Below are 11,974 nucleotides of genomic sequence, written 5' to 3'. Positions count from 1 at the left end.
CAAACTTCATTAATTACTGTTACTTCTAATTACTTACTTCTAATTACTATTTTCGTAGACAATTCTTTCCGCTATTTGTTTTACTTTATCAAGATTTATTCCTTAACATTGCCTTTTTATTCTTATATTTGTCTCAAACTTAAAAGAAAAAAATCACGTTTAAACAATTTTACAATTAAAACGCAATTTCTATGCATTTAGCATTTTTTTGGGAGTACGTGACCAATTTATAATTTAAAAATATACAATTTTTCTCAAAATACAAAAAAATGTAAAAAATTAAATGTTGTAAACAAATACAAGGTTCAATGAACTTGTTATCAAAGGGGTTAAAATTACAAATGTTTTTTTTTTAGGGAATTTGTAAAATGTTAAAAGTTTTGTGAAATATTTTCAAAAAATAATTAAAATATTCCTTATAAAATATTTTCCATATGAATAAGAATGTAAATGAATGACTTTCTTAATAGTGCTAGCGTTTAGGGCAAAAATTTTGCACTTTTTTTTTGCCCTATTTCAATAATTTTAAAAGATCACGAACTTTAAAAGATCACTATAAACATAAAAATAAACTATTAAATATTTTCATAAAAATATTTTGCATATGAAAAATGTGGCATTCTTAATAAGGCTTGTATATAAGGCAAACAATTTTGCACTTTTTTGCCCTTTTTAATTATTTTCCTTAAAAAAAGCAACGAATTTAAAAAAAATCCTTAAGAATTATTGAACAACATGATAAAACACACATTTTGAAGTTATTGTTTGTTATCTAATAAAATGCAACATTTTGCAAAATTGAGAACAAAAAATTTTCTTGTAAAAAAATATCATAATTTTTACAAAAATTTCAAACAACAAATTATTAGAACAAAATCTACAAATTGCTCTGAAAATGTTTTAAATATATAATATTTTAGCAAACAGTTTTCTATCAAAATTTGTCTTATCTGTTCGACCTTAAATGTCTATACAAATTTTGTTTTTTGCAATTTTTTCATATTTATTTGAAATATATTTTTTTCCCCCTTAAAACATTTTTTAGTTGTTTATTTGTGGTAATTTTTTATTATTTCATGGCGATTAATGTTGTACAATAAAAAATAGGAAAAAAAATTTGTTGTAGAAAAAAATATATGGGTTTCATGTCTTGTGGCATGATGATTAACTGGGGGCAGCACCAATTGTTATTATGTTGTTATTACTGTTGTTGTTTCAATTTAAATTGTATTCAATAGACACATTCAAGTTAACATTTAAACAGTATTGTTTGAATCTGAAGCAACTTTTGCTGATACCTTGGGAATATAGACCAGACTAGAATTGAGTCTTTAATTGGCAAGACAGATCAGACTATAGTCGAGTCAACATATCAAACTATAGTCTAAGATCAGTCTTTAGTCGAGACTATAGTCTAGATTATTAACCACACCATAATCGAGTCTTTAATTGGCAAGACAGACCAGACTATAATCAAGTCTAGAGATCAAACTATAGTCCAAGATCAGACGTTAGTCCAAACTATAGTCTTTAATGGGCAATACAGACCAGATTATAGCCGAGTCTAGAGATCAAAAACTTTGGCTGAGACTATAGATAAGACTATAGTTTAGATTATTAACCAGACTAGAATCGAGTCTTAAATGGGCAAAACAGACCACACTATAGTCAAGTCTACAGATCAAACTATAGTCCAAGATCAGGCTTTAGTCAATATTATTATTCATTATAAAGTCACGACTACAGATTAAACTATAGATCAGGAAATAGTGGTGACTATAGATCAGACTATAGTCTAGACTATTAATCAGAATATAGTCGAGATTACAGATAAAACTATAGTCGATACTACAGAATAGACTACTGGCGAGACTATAAATTAGAATAAAGTCTAGACTATAGAGCAATACAGACCTATAGTCGAGACTATAGATCAAAATATAGTCTAGATTATTAACCAGACTAGAATACATTCTTTAATGGGCAATACAGACCAGGTTATAGTCTAGTCTACAGATCAAACTATAGTCCAAGATCAAGCTTTAGTCTAGATTAAACTATAGTCAGACAATAGTGGTGACTAAAGATCAGACTATAGTCTAGACTATTAATCGGACTATAGTAGAGACTACAGCTAAAACTATATTCGATACCATAGATCAGACTACAGTCGAGACTATAAATTAGAATAAAGTCTAGCCTATAGAGCTCACTATAGTCTTGATCAGGCTATAGTCGAAACTACAGATCACACTATAGTCGAGACTGTACATCAGAATATATCGGACTATAGATCACATTTAATTGGAATTATGCATCACACTATAGTCGGGACTATAGATCACACTATAAACTAGATCAGGCTATACTCGAGACTACAGATGAAACTATAGTCTAGACCATAGTCAAGACTACAGATTAAACTATAGTCAGGGCTATAGATGAAGCTATAATCTAGAGTACAGATTAAACATATAGTCAAATCTGAATATAGTATAAGTATAGATCACATTATAGTCTGGGGTCTAGATCAGTCTATAGTCTTGACTACATATCCTACTATGGTTTAGACCATAGATCAGATTATAGTCGAGCCTTATAGATCAGACAATAGTATAAACTATTAATCATACTATAGTAGAGACTATAGATTAGACTATAGTCGAGCTTATAGATCAGAAGATAGTCGAGACTATAGATCGGACTATAGTCTAAACTATTAATAACCGTATAGTCTATTAATCAGACTATAGGCGGGACTACATATTAGAATAAAGATTAGAGAGTAGTATAGATCAGACGATAGTCGAGAATATAGATCAAACTATAGTCCAGACTATAGATCAGCAAACTTTAGTTGAGATTATCGATCACACTTAAACAGCAGTCGATACTATAGAACAGCCTATAGTGGAGACTATAAGGCATACTATAGCAAAGCACAGTGGGCCAATTCGCCTCTAAGTATGTATTCCTAAATATAACAAACATGAAAGTTGTTTAACTTTTGAACAATATTGTTGTAGTCACACCGCTCAAACAATTGACTAGACACAACTTTGGATCATGAATCATTTTGTTAATTCTTTTATTTCAGCTGGTTAGTAGAAAAAAAGGAATACAATTGCAGTTTTTCTCTAATAGGGAGGTTGTTTGCTTTCCAAAATAATTTAAAAAAAAAAAATATTTTTAAAAATAAACTTACAGTTTTTTAAGTTAATAACAGAAATCTTCATTTTAAGTGACTTACCTGAAAAGAGAGAAAAATAAATAAAAATTATTTTAAGAAAAATTTCAAACAAAAATATTTTTTTTAGCTACCAACCTAATGATATTTAAATAATCATAAAGAAACCATATAATTTTATTGCTTTCAGCAAATAGTTTGACTTTAAATATTATTATATATTTAAAATTACTGCTAATGCTAGTAATAGTTAAACAATAGAATATTTTTAAAATTTTTCCAATATTTTAAGTGTGGAAAAATTATGATTAAGAAGCAGGTGTCTTACATGTTTTAACACATTTTCGTTGTTTTTTTTTAAGTTTTAGGTGGGTGGGTCATTTTTAAAAAAGATTAAAATAAAATGACTCAGTAAATTTAGAAAAACAACAAACAAAATACTACTGCTACAAAAACAGCAAAATTAACACAGATATTTGTCATTTGAATTCAAATCCCAATAAGACAAAGATATTTGTAGGTCATTAAAGTGAATAATAACAATCTCAAATAATTTTATATGAATTTTCTCCCTAAAATAATATTAAATCACAGGAAAAAATTATTTAACAAAAAAACGTTTGTGGTTAAAAATTTTTGTTAAACCACAAAAACCATAAATATTTTACAAATAATTAAATCAGTTTTATTATTATTTTTACAGCTCAATGGAAAAAGATGCAAAATCTAATAAATATTTTATACACACCTTTCCCACGCTCTATTTATAGGTGTTATTATTACATAAATCTATTTGCATATTTTAAGCTTTTTTTGCTAATTAGTATTAAATTTCAAATGAAAATTGACACGGCTTATTTTTTGGCGAAATAGTAAAGTAATTTAAATTGAAATTTGTGTATAATTATTTTAATGTAAGACAATTTATTGTGGGCAGATTAGTTTACTTTTGTTTTATATAAACGGCTTATAAGAGAGATAAGGGTTTAATCCGTTTTTGTTGATTGATTATAAATAAATTACTTGGAATTTGGTGGATTAAATGGAAATTAAAGATACTACAAAGGATGATTATATTTTAATATTAGATCAGACCATAGTAAAAACTATAGAACACCCCACTATAGCCTGGACTGTAGTAAAAACAATAATATTTTCCGTAGACTAGTCTATAGACTACACTATAGACTAGGGATGTTGCGAATGCTAGTTTAGCGAATGCGAATGCGAAAGCGAATAGTAATTTTAAAATTTTGCGAATACGAAAGCGAATGCGAATATATACCGAAATTATTACCTAAGAGAAATTTTTAATTCAAATTTTGCAAAAAAGTTATGTTTGTTTTTATTTGAATTCAATATTACAAACTAAATTTACACAAAAAATCGTTAATAAAATACAAAAAAAAATTAAAAATATTTTAGTTAAAAACATAAGTTATTTTAATTGAAATTAATTAATTTCCACTTACTAGTAATACGACTAGATAATTCATGTTTCATTACTGATTTTGGCTGCTTATTCCAAGTATACTAAAGGCCTTATTCATAAAAAATATTTTATAAACAGTTTATAAATCAAAATTTTGTTTTATAAACCTTTTATAAAATAAAATGTTGTTTATGAATAAGGGTGTTAATATTTTATTTAGATTTAAAAAATTATATCAGCAACTAAACTGTTTAATGATAAATATACTATTATTTAAAACAAACCCTTTAATATTCAAAATTTAATTGAGCCAAATTATATTTTATAAATAAAAGTTTTGCTGCTTTGTCACTTTTAAGATTGAAGCGTCGAGTATCATATATTAACCCAGCTCCACTAAATAATTGTTCACTAGGAACACTTCCGGGGGGAGTGGATAGAAACTGACGTACTACCGGAACTAAAATTTTATATTTTAAACAGTTTTTTTTCCACCATAGTAGTGGGTCTTGGGAAATGTGAACTTTTCGTTCCTTATCATATTCTTTTAATATCTCGTTTATTTCAGAAACTGTTAATATTTCATCCACTTCGTATTCAATATCACTGCTGTCTTCATTTAAAAACATTTCTATATCAGCTTGTATTTGTGATGAAGCGTTATGGGGACCTGCGTCGTTGTCATTAGCTATTAAAGTAGTTTTCTCTGTTATTTTTGTTGAAGAATTGCACACTTCAACATCGGAATAATTTTGATGTATTAATTTACAAGTTCAGAGCGAATCTTATTTTTATCATCCTCGCCAAAAAACTTTAGTTTGTATCTTGGATCCAAATATGTTGATATTGAAAATATTGGTGTTTGTCTTAAATCAGAAAATCTGAAATTCAGCTCATACATAAGCGTTTCAATTATTTTGGCTACATAAGGTGGACCGCTTTCCAATGATTTTTCTTTATTTAATTTAGATGTGAGAATGTGTATTAATGGTATAACCGACGAAATCGAAATAGTTGAACTGCTAAGTTCTCGAGTAACCTCCTCAAAAGGTTTTAAGATGTTTACACATTTTTCCATTATTTTCCAATCATCGAGAGTTATGGAAAGTTGCTCGTAGTTGTTAAGATACAATATTATTGAGTCTTTAATTTTCAATAATCTTTCCATCATATAATATGTACTATTCCATCTACAAAAACATAAATTTGATTTATTTTATGGGGACTCCTTAACGACTCTAAACGGCTCCAATTTTTAACACAAAAAAACTTTTAAATCGAAGCCGTTTATTGTCGGTAACTTATGACACATTTACCTGGTTGGACAATCCTGTATTACACCAAGAGGTTTTTGGTTCAGCTTGTTTTTTTGTATATTACTCAGCTTTTCCTTTGCCAAAAGTGAGTGATTGAAATGTGAGACTAGTTTCCTGTTAGTCGCAATAAGCCCTTGAATTTCTTTTAAGTTTAAAGCATTTTTAATACAAAGTTGAAGCTGATGTACGGAACAGTTTATGTGCAAAAAGTTAGTAAGATTCATTGCTCTAATCATATTAGACCCTTTATCATGGACAACGCAGTGTACTTTATCAGAAATTTGCCATTCATTTATCATTGAAAGTATAGTTGATTTTATAACATCGCCAGTATGACTGCCTTCGATGCTTTCACACCTGAGTACAATATTTACTCTTTGGAACTCCAATGATATACCATGTGCTGTCAAACTTAAAAGAGAAACCCCAGCACTGGGTTCCGACCAAATGTCAGTGGTAAAAGAAAGTTTGTTAAATGTTTTTAATAACTGAACAATTTGGTTCTTGATTTCTGCATACATTGTTTCACAAACGTATTCCGTAAAGTATTGCCGTCCCCTCAAAACATAGCGGGGTAATACTGACTCCATTAAACGCCTGAAACCGATTCCTTCTACAAAATTAAACGGAAGATCTTGCAAAGCAACCATCTCTCCAATTAATTTATCTATTTCCTTTGATCTCGGGTTGCACACGTCCCACATAACTTTACCCCTTAAAGATTCATTTATTGTTAATTGTCTTTTTGCGGCTTGCAGAGAAGTTGTTGGCATTGATGTTAAGGCTCTTTTTCACATTTGGTTTCTTCCATTTTTTTGTACTCCTCATTGTGTTTGTGTTTTAAATGAATAATCAAGCCACTTGTGCACCGACCCTTACGGGATAATATTTTTTCACAAATTGTACATTTGGCTTTTTCTTTTCCTAAAATTGTAAAATATTTCCAAACACTGCTTGATTTTGGCTTCATTTTAAATACTTTTCACGCTTTTCAATAAACAGCAAACATTAACCGTAAAAAAACGTATTTGATGTTTACTTGTTTTTGACGTTTCTTTTAATTTATTTTCGCAAAAAAAAAACGTTGCCAGATTTTTTTTTATTTTTTTTAATGAATCGTTAAATTATTCGCTTAATTTTAGCGAATGCGAAAGCAAATGCGAATGTAAAAAATGAAGCGAATTATTCGCATTCGCATATGCGAATGCGAGCATTCGTTACATCCCTACTATAGACTAGACTATAGACTAGACTATAGACTAGACTATAGACTAGACTATAGACTAGACTATAGACTAGACTATAGACTGGACTATAGACTAGGCTATAGACTAGACTATAGACTAGTCTATAGACTAGACTATAGACTAGACTATAGACTAGACTAAAGACTAGATTATACACTAGACTATAGACTAGACTATAGACTAGACTATAGACTAGACTATAGACTAGACTATAGACTAGACTATAGACTAGACTATAGACTAGACTATAGACTAGACTATAGACTAGACTATAGACTAGACTATAGACTAGACTATAGACTAGACTATAGACTAGACTATAGACTAGACTATAGACTGGACTATAGACTATACTATAGACTATACTATAGACTAGACTATAGACTAGACTATAGACTAGACTATAGACTAGACTATAGACTAGACTATACTCTAGACTATAGACTAGACCATAGACTAGACTATAGACTAGACTATAGACTAGACTATAGACTAGACTATAGACTAGACTATAGACTAGACTATAGACTAGACTATAGACTAGACTATAGACTAGACTATAGACTAGACTATAGACTAGACTATAGACTGGACTATAGACTAGACTATAGACTAGACTATAGACTATAGACTAGACTATAGACTAGACTATAGACTAGACTATAGACTACTATAGACTAGACATAGGACTAGACATAGACTAGGGACCTATAGACTAGACTACTAGACTTAGCGACTAGACTAGAATTATAGACTAGACTATAGACTAGACTATGCTAGCTATGACTAGACTATGACTAGACTTATAGACTGGACTATGACTAGGACTATATACTAGCCTATAGACTATACTATAGACTAGACTATAGACTAGACTATATATAGACTACTAGACTATAGACTAGACTATAGACTAGACTATAGATCTAGACTATAGACTAGACTCTAGACTAGACTATAGGACTAGACCTATAGACTAGACTATAGACTAGACTATAGACTAGACTATAGACTAGCTATACTCGAGACTAGACTATAGACTAGACCTATAGACTAGGACCTATAGCCTAGACTATGACTACTAGACCTAGGACTATAGACTAGGACTATAGACTATACTATAGACTAGACTATAGAAGACTAGACTATAGACTAGACTATACTGGACTATGACTACTAGAGACTAGGACTATAGACTAGGACTATAGACTAGACTATAGGACTAGGACTTAGACTAGACTAATAGCTAGACTATAGAACTAGACTATAGACTAGACTATAGACTAGACTATAGACTAGACTAGAGACTACTAGAGCTAGACTATAGACTAGACATAGACTAGACTATAGACTAGACTATAGACTAGACTATAGACTAGACTATAGACTAGACTATACTCTAGACTATAGACTAGACCATAGACTAGACTATAGACTAGACTATAGACTAGACTATAGACTAGACTATAGACTAGACTATAGACTAGACTATAGACTAGACTATAGACTAGACTATAGACTAGACTATAGACTAGACTATAGACTAGACTATAGACTAGACTATAGACTAGACTATAGACTAGACTATAGACTAGACTATAGACTAGACTATAGACTAGACTATAGACTAGACTATAGACTAGACTATAGACTAGACTATAGACTAGACTATAGACTAGACTATAGACTAGACTATAGACTAGACTATAGACTAGACTATAGACTAGACTATAGACTAGACTATAGACTAGACTATAGACTAGACTAGACTAGACTATAGACTAGACTATAGACTAGACTATAGACTAGACTATAGACTAGACTATAGACTAGACTATAGACTAGACTATAGACTATAGACTAGACTATAGACTAGACTATAGACTAGACTATAGACTAGACTATAGACTAGACTATAGACTAGACTATAGACTAGACTATAGACTAGACTATAGACTAGACTATAGACTAGACTATAGACTAGACTATAGACTAGACTATAGACTAGACTATAGACTAGACTATAGCTAGACTATAGACTAGACTATAGACTAGACTATAGACTAGACTATAGACTAGACTATAGACTAGACTATAGACTAGACTATAGACTAGACTATAGACTAGACTATAGACTAGACTATAGAAGACTAGACTATAGACTAGACTATAGACTAGACTATAGACTAGACTATAGACTAGACTATAGACTAGACTATAGACTAGACTATAGAACTAGACTATAGACTAGACTATAGACTAGACTATAGACTAGACTATAGACTAGACTATAGACTAGACTATAGACTAGACTATAGACTAGACTATAGACTAGACTATAGACTAGACTATAGACCAGACTATAGACTAGACTATAGACTAGACTATAGACTAGACTATAGACTATACTATAGACTATACTATAGACTAGACTATAGACTAGACTATAGACTGGACTATAGACTAGACTATAGACTATACTATAGACTATACTATAGACTAGACTATAGACTAGACTATAGACTAGACTATAGACTAGACTATAGACTAGACTATAGACTAGACTATAGACTAGACTAGACTAGACTATAGACTAGACTATAGACTAGACTATAGACTAGACTATAGACTAGACTATAGACTAGACTATAGACTAGACTATAGACTAGACTATAGACCAGACTATAGACTAGACTATAGACTAGACTATAGACTAGACTATAGACTAGACTATAGACTAGACTATAGGCTAGACTATAGACTAGACTATAGACTAGACTATAGACTAGACTATAGACTAGACTATAGACTAGACTATAGACTAGACTATAGACTAGACTATAGACTAGACTATAGACTAGACTATAGACTAGACTATAGACTAGACTATAGACTTGACTATAGACTAGACTATAGACTAGACTATAGACTAGACTATAGACTAGACTATAGACTAGACTATAGACTAGACTATAGACTAGACTATAGACTAGACTATAGACTAGACTATAGACTAGACTATAGACTAGACTATAGACTAGACTATAGACTAGACTATAGACTAGACTATAGACTAGACTATAGACTAGACTATAGACTAGACTATAGACTAGACTATAGACTAGACTATAGACTAGACTACAAACTAGACTATAGACTAGACTACAAACTAGACTATAGACTAGACTATAGACTAGACTATAGACTAGACTATAGACTAGACTATAGACTAGACTATAGACTAGACTATAGACTAGACTATAGACTAGACTATAGACTAGACTATAGACTAGACTATAGACTAGACTATAGACTAGACTATAGACTAGACTATAGACTAGACTATAGACTAGACTATAGACTAGGCTATAGACTAAACTATAGACCAGACTATAGACCAGACTATAGACTAGACTATAGACTAGACTATAGACTAGACTATAGACTAGACTAGACTATATTCTTAGACTACAATCTAGTCTAGTAATATAGTCTAGTATATAGTATATAGTCTAGACTATAGTCCAGTCGATACTAGTCGATACCAAACTATAGTCGTAACTATTCCCTAGACTCTAGACAAGGCTATAAAACAAATCAATCAATATTAACAGATTTTGCATAATTTTATAATTACAAAATCCCATTATTCTAATTATATAAAAAAATTTGTTGATTATGTATTTAATAAATATATTTTTTCAAAATTTAATTCCATTTAAAAACCACAATTATTGTACCAAAAACAAAAACTAAAACTATTTTTAACAATATGGAAAATTTCTCACAGTTGCGGTTTTAAAGTCAATAAAATTTTATTAAACAATTGTTTTATAGCACGTAAAATACAAAGTCCAATAAAAGAAAAATTAAATAAATTTATATAAATTTTATAAAATGAATATAAAAATAAATGAGTTAAATAACGTAACTAATAAATGGAAAATGATTATAAAGTTTTATATTTTAGATTTGTTTTGTTTTGTTTACAAATTTCTTGAAAACAATCTTGGAATTTTAAAAAAAAATTTTAAAGATTAATGATTAATTAGCTCAAAATTGTCACGACTATTTTGGTTAGAAGTTTTCTTATTTCTTTAAATCTTATGTATTTTAATATGTTTGCGAGTAGGGGGGCATTGAATTTAGTGATTTATATGTTTGTTTGACGACACTCAACAACGATGTATAAAGATTATGATGACACGGTGCGACTGCTGCTGAGGACGCCAAAGATTTGTCACACATGATGTTAAATTAGTTGAGGCAAAGAAAAAAAATCAGAAAAAAATTCATTGTTGCCAGCAGAGTTGATTCATAAATGAGCTATTTTTGTTATTTTTGGCTATTTTGGTTTTGGATTTTCAAACATGAATAGACTTTATTTTTTTAATTTTTTGATCAGATTTTGAATGGATTATTTAAGTTGCATTTAGTTGCATTTTTTTAAGAATTACAAACGTCATGACAAACTTATTTGCATATAATCTTAACATTATGAGACAGAGTGTAAAAAATCCACAAGAATACTTGATGTTTGTTTTTGTATATTTACGGAATTTTTTGCTAAATATTTTTAGGTCATAATTTGCATTTTTTACAAAAAATAAACAAAAAAAAACATATATTTAAATAAAATTTAAAAGCTGAAACAGAAAAAAAAATCACTAACAAACTGACAAGGGTATTAAAAATAAGCATAATTACCTAGATTTCAGAGAGAGAAAGTTATATAATAAACCAGAAAAGAAATTAGTTAGAAATGTACTGTGTACCAACTAATTTTGGATTT

The 11,974-nt window shown here is 29.6% G+C and overlaps 1 protein-coding gene across 1 annotated transcript; it reads right to left on the bottom strand.

Annotated features, from left to right (window-relative positions):
* Nucleotides 1-5,518: 5,518 nt before the first annotated feature.
* Nucleotides 5,519-6,456, bottom strand: LOC119608262 (zinc finger BED domain-containing protein 4-like; the record flags this gene model as incomplete). Its single annotated transcript, XM_037962611.1, has 2 exons — nt 5,936-6,456; nt 5,519-5,809 (listed from the first exon to the last, which is right to left on the bottom strand). Coding segments are annotated over exons 1-2 (812 nt in total), but the record flags the coding sequence as incomplete, so codon positions are not given.
* Nucleotides 6,457-11,974: the final 5,518 nt, after the last annotated feature.

Source organism: Lucilia sericata, unplaced genomic scaffold (genome assembly GCF_015586225.1).
Source record: "Lucilia sericata isolate MDLA Ls3-8-SP2 unplaced genomic scaffold, ASM1558622v1 Contig000815F_arrow, whole genome shotgun sequence".
NCBI lineage: Eukaryota > Metazoa > Arthropoda > Insecta > Diptera > Calliphoridae > Lucilia > Lucilia sericata.
Note: the sequence above shows the minus strand (reverse complement) of the source record. Positions and strands in the feature narration are given on the sequence as shown.